This window comes from Thalassophryne amazonica, chromosome 13 (genome assembly GCF_902500255.1).
Source record: "Thalassophryne amazonica chromosome 13, fThaAma1.1, whole genome shotgun sequence".
Classification (NCBI taxonomy): domain Eukaryota; kingdom Metazoa; phylum Chordata; class Actinopteri; order Batrachoidiformes; family Batrachoididae; genus Thalassophryne; species Thalassophryne amazonica.
In genome coordinates, this window is record NC_047115.1 from 73519702 (window position 1) to 73541562 (window position 21861).

The 21861-nt window shown below is 40.3% G+C and overlaps 1 protein-coding gene across 1 annotated transcript in view; it reads left to right on the top strand.

Annotated features, from left to right (window-relative positions):
• zgc:110045 (uncharacterized protein LOC664755 homolog) overlaps window positions 1–9159 on the top strand; it is a 105582-nt gene extending 96423 nt beyond the window's left edge. The window contains exon 14 of the mRNA XM_034185049.1: window positions 8797–9159. Coding sequence (XP_034040940.1) covers window positions 8797–8833 — 37 coding nt within the window. The 3' untranslated portion in view covers window positions 8834–9159. The remainder of the gene's footprint in view (window positions 1–8796) is intronic.
• Window positions 9160–21861: the final 12702 nt, after the last annotated feature.

Sequence of the window (21861 nt, forward strand, 5' to 3'; positions counted from 1 at the left end):
GTGCTGGTGTGTGGTCACAGCAGGACAGTGTTGCCAGGTAGGAAATATGCAACTAGCGTACCAAAACCTCAAACTTATCGTATTTTAGGAGAAATTATCGTACACAAACAAAACGCATACAACGTAGCTATTTTAGCGTGTTTTTTTTTTAATTTCCAAAGAATTTTATGTCACATTTTTAAACAGTAATTCACAATATCCCTATAGTAATGGGGAAACTATGGCACAAAAAGAACGCAAATGCACAAGCAAATGCACTACCAGACTAGAAAGATTTTTTTTTTCTGTGAAGGGACACAAACATGTGTTAATTACCAGACTAGCTGCTAGGCTCAAAAGTTGTGTGTGTGTAGTGATGGTGACGGGGGTGGGCTAAGCTATGTATGTGCGCATGTGCAGCCAAAACAGTCTACATATTTATTTATGTTTTTCTTTATTCGCTGACACCTGGCATACCTTTGCACTTTTAAAAAAAAGTTACAAATGTAAAGAAAGTGTGAAGTGAAAACAAACTATTGTGTTGAACACAGAAAAAACATTGACACCTCCATAAGGAACTTGAACTTGTTTTTATTTTTCTTGTATATCTCTTTGCCCTTGTGTTTTGTTCGTTTGTTATTGCATTTGTTGAAATAAAGTTTTGTAAAAAAAAAAAAAAAAAGTCAGTTGTCTCGGGCCCAGAGAGGGAGGGGCAGGGCCGAGAATTGGGAACTCGTTACTTTGTATGGAGAGGGGGTGGGCTTTCTGTAACAATCAGCCATTCATTCATTCATGGTGTCATGTTTCTTAATTTTGACATTACAATCACTTATGGACATATTTGAACAAGCTTTTGCTTGAACAGTTTCACCACAAGAACCAGCACAAAACTGTCAAATTAACAGAATAAGTAGACAATGAGTTATTGTTACAGTTATCCCAGAATCCTTTGTGCTCCTGTGATGTCACCATGCTGTTTTCTTTATTAAGATCAAATCTCTCCTAATGAAATTTGAAGAGTAAAAATAACGTGTATGAAATTGCAGGAGGGAAACTATTTGATTCAGGCCTTGTAGTGGCAGGCGGATATCGAGATCCTTGTTGCTGCTGTTTAGCTCACACAGGTCATCTGTTTCTAACGGCATCATTACTAATTATTTTCTTAATAATTTGAGGAAATAAAGAACGTATGTGGACGAGGTTTCATACTGTGATGACAGCAAAGTGTTCTAGTTGCAGTTTCCCCCTTCTACCACTAGATGCTGTATGTACACATTGTCAGAGCTGTGTGTATGTACATTTGCATACATTTCTGAATATTAGTACAAGTTGGTAAATTCCACACTTTGCATAGAAATGTTAGCATGCACGGTTTACACAGGAATCTGTGTATATAAACGGTTGATAAATGAGACTCCTGGTGATTAACTTTGATAAGATGATAAATATGCTGAATTCAAGTTGCGATCTTGGCAGTTGTGCATAAATTTGCTCATATTCTTAACTTCTGAGGTAAAACAAATTCAAAGTCATTGAATCAAGATGAAGTCACATATTCTGCAAACTATGTGCAGAGCTGGAGATTGATCCAAATAAACTTTATTCCAGCAGGAATCATGTGACCAACATGTGACAGACAACATGACGTTCACACTTGAATCAAATGTGAACAAGTGACAATATTTACCAAAACATAACCATCAATATTTTGAATGTGGGCAAGTGGTGGACTGTTGATTAAAAATGTCATAAATGTGATGCATTGTATTGTTTATGAGCACGAAATGTAAATAGAGAACTTGGATAATAAATAACAAAAACTTCAACATTTTGTTTGAAATGAACCAAATCTACACAGAAAGACAGCTGAAAGTACATTTCTGTCAAGTTACTAACTGACATATCTGCACCTGGATTAGTACATATAAAACTAATACTAATCCAATATTTTTGTTGCAAAAAAAAGCTGTAAGAATTATTTGTAACAAATCACATTGTGAGCCAACAAATCCATTGTTTGCCTGTTTACATATTCGAAAATTCTGGGACTTGGTTGATTACTTTACAATACAAATTATGTATAAAGTTAAAAATAAACTGCTGCCACAACATGTCCTGGATCTGTTTAAACTGAGGGACTTCAGGTATAATTTGAGAGGAATTTTTATTGTTTGAAAAATCAAGGATCCGAAGTACTGCAAAAAGTCATTGTGTATCTGTTAAAGGTGTTAACATCTGGAACAACTGTCCCAACAATATTAAAGTACTTGGTACGTTAGTAGGCTTTAAAAGACATTACAAGAAAAACAAAATTGCATGCTATAGTTGAAGACTTAGGTCTATTGATTTGTTATTACTTTCGGGTTTGTGTGTTGTGCGCCAGTACTGTCGGGTTATATTTTGTAAATTTGAGTTCATTGACTAAGTTTGCACGTTTTTTTCTTTTTGGTATTGTCATCGTGTGTGCGTATGTATGTATGTATGTATGTATATATATATATATATATATATATAGTTCATCATTGGCACAACATAAAGGTCTTAGTGCAGACTGTTGCATGCAAATTTGAAGTATTCTCAACTATTTTTTACAGTGTGTTCAGCGATTCGTGCTTTCATTTTTAAGGTTTTTCTGTTTACCTCCAACTTATATGAACTTAATGTGACGTGATCACACAAAGCAGCCAAACTGTTTGAACATTTACCGAAAAAAAGAGCAATTTCCATGTGCATTTAAAGTGACTTGAATTTTCTTGATAAGAACAAAGCTGTGAAATGTCAAGCCCAAAGCGCCAAATCCAAAACGTCAAGACCCCATGACAAATAAGGTCAAAAAGGTCAAAAAATGAGCTCTCCAACACTGACGAGTGCAGATGAAGTCAAATAAAATGTCTTGAAATGTTAAAACAAACTAAAGCCCCTTTCACACCGGGCCTGCTTCGAGTTGCGTCGTGCGGCATCATGACGACTGCGTCAGGTGCGCGCAACAGGGGGCAGAGAGGAGGTGAGGATGCAGAGGAGAACCTGCAGACAGACTCAGCTGCAACTAGTCTGTTTGCGCTATGATTTCTCTTCCAGTTTGTATGTCTTGTGTGCTGAGCTGCAGGTCTGCGCTCTGAGTGCTGTCATAGTTTATCTTCTCTGACCGCGAGCTGCGTTCGTTCGCATGTGCACGAACTATCCGTGAGAAAATGTGGAGATGTCTGGAGTTATGCTGTATTTTGTTGACATGTCCTGTCTCTAGCAACCAGTCTTGGAGCAGGACTTTGGACTTTATTCAAAAACAATTGTGAGAGAATTTAAGGAGCGAGCAGCTGCCTGCAGCCACGCTGCAATCAGCTTCTTTTTTTTTTCTGTGCTCTTTGAGCGTGTAGTTTTTACTGCATTGTGTACACGGTATAAAAACAATCCTGAGTGATTTATACTTCACAAACAATGGAACACAGCAGGAATCATAAACTGGCATCGGGTAACGTTGTATTGTGAGGGTGTGGCTTCCAGTCACGTTGAGTACTGTTGCTTTGCCCCGACTTGTGTTGAAACTACTTCCTTTCTGCGTCAGGCACAGGACGCAGAAAAAAATTAAACATGTTTAATTTTTGGTGTCCGATTGTCTTCGTCCTTTGCGTCCCTCACGGTGTTGTGGCATTGAGCTACATCATCTCGGGATAAGGTTGCATCCACGTGGCGTTGTCATGACACCTCACAACGCAACTGGAAAAGGGCTTAATGATCTTGTCGATCCACACTGTGATTGTTTTGGTGTCTGGATTGATGCGTTGTTGGTCCACTGTGAACGTGTGTGTGTTTGTGTGTGTGTCAGGGTCGGTGTGTTGTGCTGCACACACTCACAGTGGTCACAGAAGGTCCTTCTGCAGCACGGCATGATCACTGCCTCTCGCAGCAACTCACAGCAGAGGGGACAGCAGAGGAGCTGAGGTATTGGCTCCTCCTCCTTCTGTGAGGTGGACGGGACCTGTGGAAGGAACGGAGGCCTCTCCCTTTGCTTCCATTGGTATGCCTCACTGCAGACACACACACACAAACAATATGTTTTATCCCACACTCGTCATCAGAGCCACTTTCACAGCATCAGATGATGGTTTTACTTAAGGTGACTACGAGCAAACACGTGACATTTGATGTGATGACCTTGCCGATTTCTTTCTGTGTGTTTGTGCAGAATCAGAGCAGAACTACTGACTGCTGACAAACATCTGGGTCAAAGATTGTCTCTGGTCTCCAGAAAGCAGATAAAGGAGCAGATTAAAGCCCCTTTAAGACATTCTGCTGCTGCTTTAGAGTTTAAATCTGTCTGTCCTCAATGTTAACAGATTAATTTAGCTCCAAAAATAAACAAATGCTCACGTGAAGGATTTAACTCTTGAAGGATTTAACTGTTCGGAATTGTTTCTGCATGAATAATTCATTAATTAAAAAAAAAAACAGTCAGTGATTGTTTTTATGTTGTTTGACAAATTCTTTCAGCTCCAGGAAGTTTTCCATCATACAGAAGAAGCAGTGATTGCACACACAAACACACACATCCTGACTCTTTTGTTGTCACTCACGCATGCATGGTGGGATCGGAGAATTCCCCTATGGCGGTCACCATGGCTCCTTCCATGGTGGGATCGTCCACTTTCACCAAGAAGGAGTGAGGGATCTCTGAGCTCCACTTGATCCTCTTCAGAGGCTGGAAACTTTCATCCTGCGCCAAAAGAACACAAAGAGGGCGTGGCTTCAATGCTCAGCATGAATGTATGAAACACCAATCCATAGTGTGTTTACTGGATGAATCGATGCACAGCAGCACTTTGGAGGCACTTATTGGAATGATGACAGGATGAAAATTACTGTGGGATATTGTTGGAACTTTGGAATTTTTCTCTGATAAACAACTTGCACATTTTAAGAATGAATTTGTGTGAGGGGCACCGACTCTGTTCTTTACCTGTTTGGTGGGACAGTCCCTGATGTGGTGCCCCCCTCGCCCACAATGATAACAGATGTAGGAGTCTGGTGAAGTACAATCGACCTGCTGGTAACTGTGGAGGTGAAGAAAAGAGCAAAGGTCAAAAATGACAAACTTTAGTCCACCAGTGTGGTGATGAGATGAAAGCATGAATATACAGGATGTGTGAAAGTGAAAAAGCAGGGACAGAGTTCTGACACACAGCTGTGGATGAAGGACAAGACGTGAAATCTTGAGAGAAGTGACTCACTGTGTGGAACTGTAGCAGGAATAAGACACGAGCACTTTGATTTTTCATCCTCTGTCATGTCATCATTGAATTTCTGAAAGAGAACACATGAATGTTCACTTCATTACAAACAAATATGCAACCTCTAATTCTAACAAATAAGCAGTGGTGCAGGAAAAAAGGTGCAGTGGGACTGGGTTTGGTTCCTTACTGGTTCAAATGGTGCGAGTTGCTGGATTTTCTCAGCGTGTCTTCTCCACCTGAAACACACAAAAAGAAATAGTTGACTATGACCGAGATGCTTCATGGTTATTTTACACTCTGAAATACACAATTCAAGAAATCTTTCCATGTTTTAAAGAGTTGACGATGAACATCAAGAAAAGCAACACAATCAAATGTAGAATATCCAAATGTTAATATTTGGCCCCGCCTCTTTTTGTGTGGACACGGTTATCATGGTGTCTGGAGTTAAACTTTGAAGAATAAAGACCTGCCAGTGACTGAGGCCATTCTAACAATAAATATGTACGTATGTAGCTTGGTCAAAAACAAACATGTTAAAAAAAACTTTGCAATATTAAGATATTCTTTTAAAGTGTCCAAGCTGCATACTTTAATCTAGATCCAACAAAATTTAAATGGTTAAAAAGGAAACAGCAGCAAATTGAAAACATCAGTTACGTGTAGCGGCGCTTCCTGACTGAGGAGTCGTAGCTTTTGGTGGGGATTCTGAAAACCATCTTCGAAACGCTGCTGATCAGTCTGTCGTTTCTGGAGGCTGAAAGAGATGAAGAGAGAAAGTGATTTAATTTTATTTAGGGATGATACTAATCAGTGGATCAGTTCGATGTAAAAAATGAACATTATTGTAATTATAACATAATGAGCTCCCCCAAGTATCATCAACATAAAAGTTTATTCTGTGAAATGATTTTCCACAAACACTGACTTAACAGCAACTTCATTAGATACACAGGTATTTTATATACTCACATATAGATAGATAGATAGATAGAATTGTTAAAAATTTTAATCAATTACAAATGCGATTAATCACGTATGATTTTTTTTTGTACCTGTCACCCCTCAAATTGCAAGGTGCACACAGTGTACAAATATTAGGATATCAGATTTTACATAAGAACAAAAAAAAATTTACAATTATTGATTTTATTTAATTTTAAAACCAATTACGGAAATGTTTTAATGTATAAAAATAAACTGTGCAGTCTCTGAACTTTGCAAAAAATGGTGCTTCAGGAACACACTGAGCACGACTTATTGTGGTACAACAAAGAGTATTTTCAAAAATGTTTATCACTTTGTTTATTGCCGTAGGGGTTTGATCAAGTGGTTTGTCCACTTGGTTTCAGTGCGAAAGGTTCCTGGTTCAAAGCCTGCCCCTGCCACATTTCTCTATGTAATGTGGAGTTGCGTCAGGAAGAGCATCTGGTGTTAAACTTGTGCCAATTTATGCAGATCCACCTCCAATTTGCTGTGGCGACCCCGAGTGAAAAAAAGGGAGCAGCTGAAGGAATTTATTTGATTTTAAGTGCTGTTGTCTCTGTGATGAAGCAACTTTCACTCTGCACATCAGTTTTGTTTTTTGTTTTTTTTGTGACTTTTAAATGTAGCTGCAATCCTGGGCCTTTGACAAATTAAAGTGTATGTACGTATATAAAGCAGCCGATCTGCTCTGTGCAAGTCTGATTCCATCAGATCTCAGAAGCTAAGCAGTGCAGGATCTGGTTAGGACTTGGATGGGAGAACTCTTCAGAACACCAGTGGCTGTGTGTGTTTCTCCAGTTAAAAAAAACTGGAGTTATCCGGCGTAAAACTTGTGCCAAATTCCAATGCGGATCAGGCTGTATCCGCTGTGGTGACCCAAGACGGGAGCACCCGAATGAACAGCAACAACCTATAAATATGTAAATTATCCACAACAATTTTTGGCCAATCAAAATCCATTGAGTAGGCAGAAAGAGACGGACAGCTATCAATCAACAGCACCAAGACTGCAGGACAAGCACTGAAACGTCCTGCATGGCAGCAGGCTGTCAGACTGAAAAGGCTACAGAAATGCAGTGCATTTAGTATTTTAGATATAAACCAGTAAATTGGTGTCCTTCACTGTCAACAAATGTTTCCAGAGACTCCAGAATTTGTCAGATTTATGACTGAGTGAATTTGAGGCAGAAGGCATCTGTTACAGATTCTGTCACAGAATACTTTATTCATAGAATCAAACAGACAAACATTTGGTTTACAAAATAAAATAAACAGATTTGTTTTCTGGGAATCTTTTGAATTGTTGGGAAAGTGTAGTGACACGGACCCACAACAGGGGGCGTAAATGAATGGACAATGGAAAGTCAAAAGTATAACAATTTAATGTTGTGGAATGTGCACAACGGTATACAGACAAATGCAGATTTGGAACAAAGTCAATGACACAAAGGTGATGTTTGGGCAGGCTCGAGGATAGAAGACGCCTGTCCAGAGAAGAGCTGGGTCCCACACGATTTCCCCTGCCAACGGATCTGGAGCACACTGGAGCCGCCAAGTCCCGAGTCCCCAAACCGGTTTTAAAGGCAGATTGAAATCAAACCAGGATTTGTTTTTCAAATACGTTAATGTATTGTAAAAAATAGCTATATTAAAACTTTTAAACAGTTTGTCACAGAAGGGTTAGCATGTTGTTTGACAATAAACTGGTTTAAAATCGTTTATTAGTTCAGCAATGCCACTATTTGGACCAAATTAAACCTTTTTTGTGTGTGTTTCCTGAATTTTAAAGATTATAATTACTGATGATATCTTAAAGAGTTAGCTAAAAAAAATGTACTTACCAGATTGGTTTACAGAGTTAAAGTTGTCTATTTCTCAGAGGAAAAACAATTTCAGACTGACTTCCAGATCAACTTCACCTGAACTAACGGCTCCTGCAGCTCAGCTCATTAGTCCAAACACAAGCGTCGCTGTTGCTATGATACGATATGACGTTGGAGCGCCGCTCAATTTTTTTCCTGGCGGGGGGGATTAGAGTGCCTTAATTGAGAGAGTGGGGTCAAGTCACAACATGGCACCATTTTGGTTCCAACTGAACACTGCGCACATGCAGCGGTCACACAGCATGCACACGCCAGGATTTTCCAGTACTGGTGGCGAGTGCGAGCATATGCATGGCGAATAGAGCATGCCAGTGGTGTCACAAACACGCCACACCCTTGTGTGTGAGAGAGGTTGCAGAAGTGTGAATTTAATAAACATGTTTAACCTGCATGTTTTCCCTCAGGTTTGCAAAAATAAAAGCGCAATAGTGACAAAAATGAGGTGCATGTGAGCACTTGGTGGACGTATCTCAGGCTTCTTTTATTTTTCTAGAATATAACACATTTTGCAATGTAAAAGCTGTATGTAAAAATGTACTCCAAGAGATGCAAAACCTGAGTTTTCATTGTGTGACTAGTGAGCGATTGATTTAAGAGAACATACTGTACAAGTGGAATTCTTTGTTGTGTAGTTTGATTGGCATCAGGCTGTTGTTACATAAAATTTGGATTGTTGAGTATTTTTGAGTTGTCATATTTCCCCCTTTCCTTCACTGTAGGCTATCTTCAGTGCTAACAGGTTTGGGTATTCTGTAGTAGTGCTGTACTGTTGCAATTCTGAGGGGATTATCCTAAACCACATTGGATTCTAGTGGATTTCACTCTACACAGTAATCCCGTAGAGCTGGATCGGCCCAATTTACTCATTTATTGTTTCTTTGTGTCTGCTTCCTGTTTATTCTTAAATCTTAACAAGCGGAATGCTTCAACTTTCACCACTGCAAATGGGCGCAGAGCTGTTATTGTAATCGGCGCATGTTTTATTCATGTGTTCCTGTTGTGGGTCTGTCCCCAAACAATGCTGATTTCTAATAAGTGTTGATGGAATGACTTTGAAATAAACTGAGCTTTTTATGAATACAGATTGGCTGTTTTCTTATAATTTACTTTCTGCATGCTGTTTTAACCATGAAATACAAACATTCTAATGATTTGTGTAGCGTCTACTTTGAAGAGGCTTCGGGCTTTAATTGTATATAAATCAGTTATCAGTTTGAATACAAAATCACAAATTTCCACTCTATTGGAATGACTGGTATTAACTTAGATGCCACTGAAATCTTTTCTTATTAAATGTCATGAGAAAAAAAAAGTCTTTTTAAAAGCAGTACTCATAACTTTGTAGGCTATAGAGCCATAAAACAGCCAAAGACAAAAAGCTGTTCATTTGTTGGGGTGTAAAGAACACTACAAATACCTGCACAGTGACCTTGAAGGGCCACTGATCTTAAGCATTATAGTATACAAATAATGAATCTTTATGAGTTCAATGGAACAAATATTTAATTTGGTGAAAGCAGGAACGTACCATTCGACCAGGCGTTGAATGGTATGTTCCAGCTTTAATTAAATTAAATATTCGTTCCATTGAAAGAATGTAAAAACTGTCATGATTCACAGGTAGTCAGGGCACAGCAGGTGGTAGGGAGCAAAATGCAGACACACAGGCAGGTAGTGGATTAAGAAAAAGGCTTTATCAATAAATCAGGCATGGTCTGGTACACAGAATGGCAGTCAGCGTTGCGGAGGTACAGGCAGGCGATAAACAGAGGCGTCATCATAAACAGGCAGGGTTCGATACCACAGCAAACAGTGTAACATGGGCAAAGACAAAATCCAGATCCAGAGTACAAGTAAGGTCGAGAAAAACGTGACAGCAAAAAACTGTGACGAGAGAGCCAGGACGAAGATAACAAAATCAGCATGCAAGCAAAGGAAAAGACAACATGCAGGGCTTAAATACACTGAGTTAATTAGGAAGTGATATGGAGCAGGTGTGGTGTGCAGGCAGGAGGAGGGCGTGGCCTAACAGAGGGGAGAGGCTGTGAGACAAGAGAAGGCTGTGACAGGTGGACAAGGAGGTGACAAACAAAACTGGGCGTGGCCAACAGAGCTGAGAAGGTGATGGGCAAGAGAGTGGAATGATCTGAGGACGTGACTGTGATCCAAAAGAAACTGGATGTGAAAATATGAGAACAGAGACAAAGGAGTGCAGTGACAAGATGGACATGACAAATGATAATAAAATATCCAAGATGGCATAGAAACTAAACATGAACAGAATCAGGTTGGAGAACAAGAAAATCCAAAAGCTAAAACTAGAATACCTAGAACTGACATGAATAATATAACTGAAGACAAATGTGGTAAACCTGACAAATAAACTTAGTGACACAAGTAATCAAATGCAATCAAAAACAGTGGATCAAAACTAAACAAAATCAGAACTCAACATGTGACTGAAGTGTGGTGAACAGAAGACAAAAGCAGTAATGAACAAAAATCAAAGACGGTGGTTCAAAGACTAAACTAAACCAGAACGGAACTCAAGATGTGGCTATGGTGTGATGAACAGAAAACAAGCAGCTGTGACAAAAGTGAAATAATCAGACTGTCAAAAAAGCAGACAAAAGGAAAATCAATCAAAAGACTGACAACAAACATGATGGGTGAGGACCGAGCAGGGGCAAGACCTGACAAAAACAATTATTATTTGTTTTATATAACGGCTAAACTAGATCCTTGTCATTTGATGAGCTGTCTCTGAGAAAATCAGGCGGGTGGCCATGTAGGTGTCTGGATGACCCGACTCAGATTTTAATGAAATTTTCACAAGTTACCCTTCAAATAGATTGATTAGGCATGTTAAAGTTTGTTTTTTCATCAGACCAAATTTTACCCCATTTTTGGTCAATTCAAAATTTGATGTCAAAAATACACAGAGAATTTGTTACATTAAATTATACAGTAAAAATAGCCAACTTTGACAAAGCAATTTTCAAATCTGAGCACTGGATAATTTGCTGAATTTTTGTCATGTGATTGTTTGTCTCAGCCAAGTCGATCCTCATTTCTTCATGTGTGCTGTATTTTATTTAAACACTAGAGGGGACAAACCAGCCGGAACATTTTGACACATTTGTCTTGAAGCAACTGGTGACATAATGACTTTAGCACAGATCCCGATATCTACTTTTTAAGATGTACTCCAGAACATTGTTTGGAAACATGGGTTTTGTAAAGGTTTCAAAAGGTTCGAAGCATTGCTTTGAGTTTCCCCATCAGTAATTTGCAGTACTGATGAAATTTTTAGGTGTCATTCCCAATTACATGTTCTGTACACTCTTTAATTCTGCTGTACATTTTGTCACATATTTGTTTATCCCTGTGGTTGCTAACTTCTTATGTGATGTTCCCATGAAGGCAAACAGCTTAATAATCCATCGAGCACTCACTAACCATCCAGTAGGTGGCAGACACATCTATGGGATATCACATCAAAGTTCACCATGAACTAATCACTTTCTCCTCATTATGTATTCTTTGGCTTGGTGAGTTACAAGATAATAGTATTTGCTTTTAATTTAGTGTCGACCCAAGCTGAACGGGATAGATGAACCCACCCTATAATGCAGAAAAACAAGCAACACACACTGACTGCACCAGGTGCTCTTTTAGAAAGCACTGGTATTGATATTCATGTCACCACAACTCAAGCCCACACTATTCCCTGGGTGTAAACACGAAAGCCTCCATTAAATATGGATACAAATTAAGTCTTGTACACAGTCTGTGTACATTTCATTGGTATTTGTGTCAGTTTTTTGGAACGCTTATGGATATGGAACAGAACACTACCATCTGAAATTATGGGGTTAGTGAAGCCAATAGCTCAAGTGAAAAATGGCCCAAGGTCACAAAGAAGACATTCAGCAGTGGCAGATTATGTGTATATTATATATATATATATATATATATATATATATATATATATATACATATACATATACACACACACAGCAAGGATATTGGGATGTCATTCGGATTGGATAAGTGTGGCCAAATGGTGGCAAAGAAAGGTAAGGTGATCTGGACAGAATGGGTGAAGAAACAGACACAGGACAGCGACAAGTACCTGCGAATCTCACAAACCAATGCGAACCATGAAGAAAATGCAAGAAGGTCTGCCACAGCCAAATACCTCCAGATAAGACCAGCTCAGCAGTAGGAATAACATCTAAGCCATCAATACATATGTCCGACCAGTCATCAGATACCCAGGAGGAATAATAAATTGGCCTCAGGAGGAGAAAGATACCACTGACGACAAGAAATGAAAATTCTTCACAATGTGCGGAGGTTTCAATTTCAATTTATTTTCATTTATATAGCGCCAAATCACAACAGAGTTGCCTCAAGGCGCTCCACACAAGTAAAGTCTAACCTTACTAACCCCCAGAGCAGCAGTGGTAAGGAAAAACATACTCTGAGGAAGAAACCTCAAGCAGACCCGACTCAAATGGGTGACCCACTGCTTGGGCCATGCTACAGACATAAATTACAGAACAATTCACAAAACGACTATACAGGAAATGCTGTTGGTGCACAGGACAGGAGGGATTCAGAAACCACACCCATCTCTGGATGGAGCTGCACCTTAAACAGAGAGAAAAACAGAATCAGGCATCAGAAAGACAAGAAATACAGTATAATTTGCAAGCATTAAACAACAAGAAAAACAGGAAATACTAAGGTGATCACCGGCCACTAGCCCTAAGCTTCATTAAAAGACCCAGAATTTAGGTAAAGTTGAGGCCGCGGCACTCTCTGTTTCCTAATAAAATGAATTAAAGGAGTAAAAACAGTAGAACTATACTATGCCCGTATGCTAGCCATATGAAAGGGAAAATAAAATCAAATTCAAATCAATTTTATTTATATAGCGCCAAATCACAACAAACAGTTGCCCCAAGGCACCTTATATTGTAAGGCAAGGCCATACAATAATTACAGAAAAACCCCAACGATCAAAACGTCCCCCTGTGAGCAATCACATGGCTACAGTGGGAAGGAAAAACTCCCTTTTAACAGGAAGAAAATAAGTGCGTCTTAACTCTGGACTTGAAAGTCTCCACAGAATCTGACTGTTTTATTGATGCAGGGAGATCATTCCATAGAACAGGGTCATGATAAGAGAAAGCTCTGTGACCCGCAGACCTCTTATTCACCCTAGGGGCACAAAGTAGTCCTGCACCCTGAGAACGCAAAGCCTGGGCCAGTACATAAGGTTTAATTAGGTCAGCTAGGTAGGGAGGTGCCAGTCCATGAACAATTTTATAGACTAGTAGCAGAAGCTTAAAATCCGATCTCAGTGGGACAGGAAGCCAGCGAAGCGATGCCAAAATGGGTGTAATATGGTCAACCTTTCTGCTTCGTGTCAAAAGTCTGGCTACAGCATTTTGAACCAGTTGGAGAGCCCTAATGCTGGACTGCGATAAATCAGAAAATAGAACATTGCAGTAGTCCAATCTAGAAGAGATAAACGCATGGATCAGGGCCTCAGCATCAGCCACAGACAGGATGGGACGAATCTTCGTGATATTTCGCAGGTGGAATAAAGCAGTCCTCGTAATATTCCTAATATGGAGGTCAAAGGACAATGTAGGATCAAAAATTAGGTTCCTCACTTTGTCAGTGTGATGTATGACACACGAGCCTAGGCTAAGCGTTAACCTATCAAATTGATGCCGATGTCTCACTGGACCAAGAACAATCATTTCAGTCTTATCAGAGTTTAAAAGTAGGAAGTTTCTAGACATCCATCTTCTCACTGATGCAAGGCAATCTTCTAAGGATTTTATGTGAATGAGATTACCAGCAGTTATCGGCATGTATAACTGAGTATCATCAGCATAGCAGTGAAAGGTAATCCCAAAACGCTGCAATTATGTGCCTGCTATATATATATATATATATATATATATATATATATATATATATATATATATATATATATATATATATATATATATATATATATATATATATATATATATATATAAAACCACTGAACGAAAAGGAGCACTTTGGAAGAACAAGTCTTAATTTGGAAGAACAAGTCTTTTCATATAAAGGGAGAAAAGCAAGGGGCCTAAGATGAACCCCTGTGAAACCCCAAATTTCATGTCACTAAGGTTAGAGGTAGTGTTACTGTACAAAACACAGCGAGAACGACTGGTCAAGTATGATGTTAGCCATGCAAGAGCACTCCCAGCAATCCCAAAATGATTTTCCAGCCTCTCAAGTAGAATATGATGATCCACTGTATCAAATGCAGCACTGAGATCTAACAGCAACAGAGCCGTAGTGGTGTCCGAATCCATTGTATGCAGAAGATCATTCACCACTTTGGTGAGAGCCGTCTCGGTGGAATGATATGTTCTAAAAGCAGACTGCAGTGGCTCAAAGAGATTATTCTCAGTAAGATAGTCCACGAGCTGCTGTGACACCACTTTTTCCAGAATTTCACAGCAAAATGATAGATTTGATATTGGCCAATACTGTAGTTTTTCAATGCACTAGGGCCAAGGTTAGGTTTCTTAAGTAATGGTTTAATAACTGCCAATTTGAAACATTTAGGAACAGATCCAGAAGTTAAAGAAAGATTAATATTTTCCAGCAGTTGGCCCAAGAGTGGGCCATGGGTTCTTAAACAGTTTTGCTGGTATAGGATCAAATAAACAGGTTGTGCTTTTTGTTGACATTACGAGTTTCATCAGCATGCCTACTGAGATACTCTCAAATTCTGTAAATCTCGGTAATGCCTCAGTAGTGGTGCCCACCTCAATAGCAGGGTGTAGTGGCTAGGTTAAGGCATGCTGGGATATGTTTAACCTAATGTCTTCTATTTACTTCTCAAAGTAATCCCGGAAATCTTGTGCTGTAAAAGGAGAGCGAACTACAGGTGGTTGTCCATGAATAAGTGTTGCCACCGTGTCGTTATGACACGATGACAACACTTATTCACTTTGAGTTATGCTTGTTTTTGTTGATCAAATCAGAGTAATGGGTCTGCTTTGTAGACAGTAATGTATGCTTATAGTCTAAGATAGCGTCACACCACGCAAGGTGGAATATTTCCAATTTTGAACTACGCCATTTCCGTTCCAGACCTCTGTTGTTCCACTAAACATGGCAGCGAAACTGTAAACTTAATAAGTGAGTGATCAGAGACCACTGATGTAAGAGGCATGATGTCAGTATTCGTGACAGCAATACCATGTGCGAGAACAAAATCCAGGGTATTTCCACTAATGTGCATTGAGTCTCAAATGCATTGCCGAAATCGTAATGCATTCACAATTTCCATAAATAATTTGCAGAGGGTATCAGAAGGCTTATTTATATGAATGTTAAAGTCACCAATGATCAGAATGTTATCTGCACTAGTTGACAAGTTAGAGATGAATGGACCAAATTCATCTAAGAATTCAAAATATGGGCCAGGAGGCCTATATACAGTGACAAAGTCGTACGGCTGATTTTTATTCTTCTGACCTTGGCAATGCATAATATCCTGAGCAGAGCAGAGAATCAAATGCTCAAATGAGTTATATTTGTGACCCCCAACAGCTAATAAGCTAAACCTGGATTTATAAATATGAGCAACACCTCCACCTTGCTTCACATCACGAGGGATGTGACTAAATGTATATGTTGGTGGGCAGGCCTCATTTAAGGGGAGGACAGCTGTAGGTTTAAGCCAGGTTTCACATCATATCATATCTAAGTGATGATCAATAATTAGATCATTAATCAACAATGATTTTGAGGATACTGATCTTATGTTAATGAGACCCAGACTAAGGACCTCAGTGGGCTTGACAGTTCAACTGTTTGGGTTTAGGGGTGGTTCCAGGGTAACATATATAGATGCCTAGAAGTAGGTTTAGGTTTGAGACATTCCACGCGCGTTATCGGTAGCAGACACAAAATCTTTGATATTGCTGGAACAACCATTGGGCCATCCTCAATTTCAACATCATCCAATGTAGTAATGGGTATTAAGTTTGCAAAGCATATCCCTCTATGATTTTTATGGACATGTGTACGGAAGCAGGCCACAGTCTCAACTTGTTGAAATTCCCTCCCTGGCAGATAAACTGCACTATCACCATAGTGGATTTTCTGCACCAATTTCCCCGCTAAGCTAATGGATTCCACCCCCACATTTGTCATAAGCCTAGCAGTGTCTCTAATCACCTGCTCCGTGGCCTGCTGTAAATTCCTAATGTTACCATCCCTGTAGAGCTCCATCTAATGAACTCTGCTCACCCTCTTTTTAGTGATTTTCAATATTTACCTTCTGGCTCACGGCTCAGGTTTCCCTCTGTGAAGGGTAACAGATTTAAGTTCTCTTTTGTTCCTGCAGCCATTGCTGCTCTGAACGCAGGCCAAGGAAGGAGTTAAAACTGGAATCATTTTAATGGACTGTATTTTAATGTTTGGACTGTAATTGTTTGTGATGCTGCACCATGGTAATGGTACTGGTGTGTGTTCTGTGTGTCATGTGCTTTTGATGTATTCTCAGGCTGCAGAACTGGTTGCCCCATGGGGAACACAAATAAAGTGAAAGTGATCTATGTTCGCAGACAAGATGGCAGCGCCTTCCCCAGTAGGGTGGAGGCCATCCAGCATCAGCAAGTCACGGCGGCCCCAGAACGAAGGCCAGTTATCAAAAAGGTAAAGCCTTGCTGTCTACAAAATCGCGCCAGCCACCTATTTAACGATGTCAGCCTGCTAAATGCCTCATCAGTACCCCGGGAGGGGAGGGGACCAGGGACTATTAATCGATGCCGACACATCTTTCTGGCAAGGTCACAAGTCCTCTCTATGTCCATTTTTGTGACCTCTGTGCTTCATCCTGACATCATTGGTGCCGATGTGAATAACTATGTGACTATATCTCATGTCATGTTCCTTAGTCTGTCTTCCCTTCTGCAGCATCAGCACCCTAAGATGGGATGCACTGTCGAGAACTCTGGCCCCAGGAATACATTTATAACATCAGCCGGCATCTGTAACCTGACTTTACGGGTGATAGAGTCCCCTATCACTAAAGTCCGGCATTTTGGCCTGGAGACAGGAGTGGAAGTCACTTGTGGGCTCAGAGAATTCACATCAGGCAAATCCAAGGGGGAGAACCGATTCACAGTTTGCAGTGGCAAGTGTGATTGGGGTACCACAACCAGGCACCAAACCCTATGGGGCTTCCTCTGCCTAGCCACAGTCCGAAAGCCATCCTCCACAGCCGGCATTTCTTGGCTGATGTTAATGGGCATGCCAGCTGGCCCAACACTAACCTCATCTGGAGTGCCCATAACATCTAACTCCACTGAGCTAAGAAGCTGTTCTAACTTACGGACACGGCTCTCTAAGAGAGCCACCCTATCTTCCAACATCACAGGGTGTAAAGTAGTGTACTATGTGCATTAGGAAATTCAAGAGTATAGCCAAGCAAGCACAAGCTATCCAATAATAAATAAGCTAACCACTGCTAAGGCTCACACAGGATTCACGCAGATGTAAATAAATCAATTAAAATTCACAGCAGTTACACTGAAAAAGTAGCAGAAGTATTAGACTTGTTGGAACAGTTCTAAAAAAAACCTCCTACGAGTAAACCACTCCTAAGATTAGCACAAGAGTAAAATACTAAGCTAAAACTCACAACAGTTATACTAAAAAATTGACAGAAGTATTAAAGAAATGGTGGTGGTGGTGGTGGTGGGGTCGAACTAGCTAACGCAAGTTACTGCTAGTGAAAATGCTAGCCATTCCTAAGATTTACACAGGAGTAAAATACTTACCTAAAATTTGCAGCAGTTACACTGAAAAACTAACAGAAGTATTAAACAGGTAAAAAAGAAACAACTATAAAAGTAACGGCAGGGAGGGGGGGAGTCAACCTAGCTAGCGAAAGCTAACTGCTAGCGAATGATAACTGCCAGCGAATGCTAACCGCGAGCGATTCACAACAGGACTGTAGTTAAACAAGATTCAGAGTAGATACACTTAACAACCAGAATAGTGCTAAACAGAAATAAAAGAAACATATACAACTGTGTAAAGTTCGGACGAGCGTCACAACAGCAAACAATCCCAAAGTTTCCACCCAATGTCCAGCATCCTGAGGCTCTATGAGCAATGGAAGGAGGGAGGGCGATGATTAGTGTCAGAGCTTCTTTAACCTTTGTGATGTTTGATGTCAGATGTTAAACCTGTGCAGCAACAGTGCCCTCTAATGGATGTTTTGCTAAATATCCATGCAACATAAAGCATGTATGGAGGCATGTGGGCAGTGATGGTTACATTATTTGAAATGCAGGTGGAATTACATACTTAAATAGAGTTCAAATGATTTCAACAGTGAGTGCACAATACGTGACACAAATGCTTATTAGTGTGTGTTCGTCAATACATTACTGTTTACACAGCACTAAATCTTAATGCATACCACAACACTGTATGCAGAATGACTGGATGAAGCCTGCACATTATTCTTGGGTGTGTTTTGCACTGGGGCAGCACTGTGGGATAGTGGTTAGCACCGTTGCCTCACATCAAAAGGTCATGGGATCGAGTCCCACCTGTAGCCTTTGTGTGGAGGTTGCATGTTCTCCCCGTGTTTGTGTGGGTTCCTTCCGGGTGTTCCAGGTTCCCCCCACATCCAAAGACAGGCAGGTAAGGTGGATTGGTAATTTTAAATTATCCATAGGTCTGAATGTATTTGTCTGTCTGTATGTGGCCCTGTGACAGACTGGCGTCCTGTCCAGGGTGTACCACACCTCACACCCTATGATTGCTGGGATAGGCTCCAACCCCCCTGTGACTCTTGAGTGGAGTAAGCAGTTGAAGATGAGTGAGTGAGTATTGTGCATTGCAAAATCCTGCCACTGCCTTTAAGGCATAAATGTGCAAAATGCTTCCAGTTGCTATTGACAGTGCGCACTGAGAGGCAAAGTTTTCTGGAGAGGAGCTAGATCCATGTTCACAACTTGTGAGCAGAAACACCAGGCAGAAGACACATACAGTGAGGCAAAGTATTTGATCCACTGTCGATTTTGCAAGGTTTAGCACCTACAAAGAATGAAGAGGTCTATAATGTTTTATCGTACATACACTTCAACTGTGAGAGACAGAATCTAAATAAATAAATAAATAAGTAAAAAAAAAAAAATCAGAAAATCACATTGTATAATTTTTAAATAATTAATTTGCATTTTATTGCTTGAAATAAGTATTTGATCACTTACCAACCAGCATCAATTCTGGATCTCACAGACCTGTTATTTTTTCTTTAAGAAGCCCTCTTCTTCTGCACTCTTTACCTGTATTAATTGCACCTGTTTGAACTTGTTACCTGTATAAAAGACACCTGTTCACACATTCAATCAATCACACTCCAACCTGTCCACCATAGCCAAGACCAAAGAGCTGTCTAAGGACACCAGGAACAAAACTGTAGACCTACACAATGCTGAAATGGACTACAGGACAACAGGCAAGCAGCTTAGCAGAAGACAACAACTGTTGGTGTAATTATTTAAAATGGAAGAAACACAAGATGACTGTCAGTCTTCCTTGGTCTGGGGCTCCATGCATAGATCTCACCTCGTGTGGTAAGGATGATTCTGAGAAAGCCCAGAATTACACAAGAGGACCTGGTCTATGACCTGAAGAGAGCTGGGACCACAGCTACAAAGATTACATTAGTAACACACTATGGCGTCATGATTTAAAATCCTGCAGGTGTCCAGGCCCGAAGTGACCACCTGGATGATCCAGAGAAGGCATGGGAGAAGGTCATGTGGTCAGATGAGACCAAAATAGAGTTTTTTGGGGACAACTCCACTCCCTGTGTTTGGAGGATGAGAACAACCCCAAGAACAACCGTGAAGCAAGGGGGTGGAAACATCATTTTTGGGGTGCTTTTCTGCAAAGGGGACAGGACAACTGCATCGTATTGAAGGGAGGATGGATGGGGTCATGTATTGTGAGATTTTGGCAAACAACCTCCTTCTCTCAGTAAGAGCACTGAAGATAGGTCATGGCTGGGTCTTCCAGCATGACAATGACTCGAAACACACAGCCAGGGCAACTAAGGAGGGGCTCCATAAGAAGCATTTCAAGGTCCTGGAGTGGCCGAGCCAGTCTCCAGACCTGAACTCAATAGAAAATCTTTGGAGGGAGCTGAAACTCCAAACCTGAAAGATCTGGAGAAGATCTGTATGGAGGAGTGGACCAAAATCCCTGCTGCAGTGTGCAAACCTGGTGAAAAACTACAGGAAATGTCAAACCTCTGTAATTGCAAATAAAGGGGAGGGGAGGTGATGGTCTAGTGGTTAAGGTGTCGGGCTTGAGTCCAGAAGATCATGGGTTCAAATCCCCATCTGACTGGAAAATCACTAAGGGCCCTTGGGCAAGGCCTTTAATCCCCTTTTGCTCCCGGTGTGTAGTGAATGCCTTGTATGGCAGCACCCTCACATCGGGGTGAATGTGAGGCATAATTGTAAAGCGCTTTGAGCGTCTAAAGCAGATGAAAAAGCGCTATATAAATGCAGTCCATTTACCATAGGTTTCTATACCAAATATTAAGGTTTGGTTTTCTATTGTAAAAGGCAAATTAATTATTTAAAAATCAAACAATGTGATTTTCTGTTTTTTTTTTTTAGATTCTGTCTCTCACAGTTGAAGTGTACCTACAATTTAAATTACAGACCTCTCCATTCATTGTAGGTGGCAAATCTTGCAAAATCGACAGTGGATCAAATACTTATCTGCCTCACTGTAACTCTGGATATTACCGTGACTGTTATGTCAGGTGGAATCACACTGGTTGCATCCACTACTTTGTCTGAAAATTGTTCACTGATGAAGGCGCAGTTGTTTCAGGTGGGTTTTGAGAGGGACCTCAACACATGCTTGACTGAATGGAAATCCAAGGTTCACAGGTCCACACAGAGACCTGTCAACGGCATCACATTTTAAGGTAAGTTTAAAAACCGTTCCATCTATCTCATGCTAAGTCGAATTTGTTGTTGTGCACTCTGACACACATGGGGGGAGTGAGTGAGTTTTCTGTAAAGGTTGGTGTGAGTGATAAGTGTTTCTATGTGTTTTCGTATAAAAGCTTTTGCATCTCAATGATGTATTATCGAGAGATAATGTTTTTGTTATGTTTCCTTGATTACAGCAGAATGAATTCTCCCTGTCATTCAGATCTGCACACAGCTCGAGCCATGGCCAGCCCTGGGGAGGAAGAAAAGCAGCATTAAAAATATATACAGTGAGGAAAATAAGTATTTGAACACCCTGAGATTTTGCAAGTTCTCCCACTTAGAAATCATGGAGGGCTCTGAAATTTTCATCTTAGGTGCATGTCCACTGTGAGAGACATAATAAAAAAAAAAAACAAAAACCTGGAAATCACAATGTATGATTTTTTTAATAATTTATTTGTATGTTATTGTTGCAAATAAGTATTTGATCACCTACCAACCAGCAAGAATTTTGGCTCACACAGACCCGTTAATTTTTCTTTAAGAAGCCCTCTTATTCTGCACTAATACCTGTATTAATTGCACCTGCCTGAACTTGTTACCTGTATAAAAGACACCTGTTCACACACTCAATCACACTCCAACCTGTCCACCATAGCCAAGACCAAAGAGCTGTCTAAGGACACCAGGGACAAAACTGTAGACATGCACAAGGCTGGGATG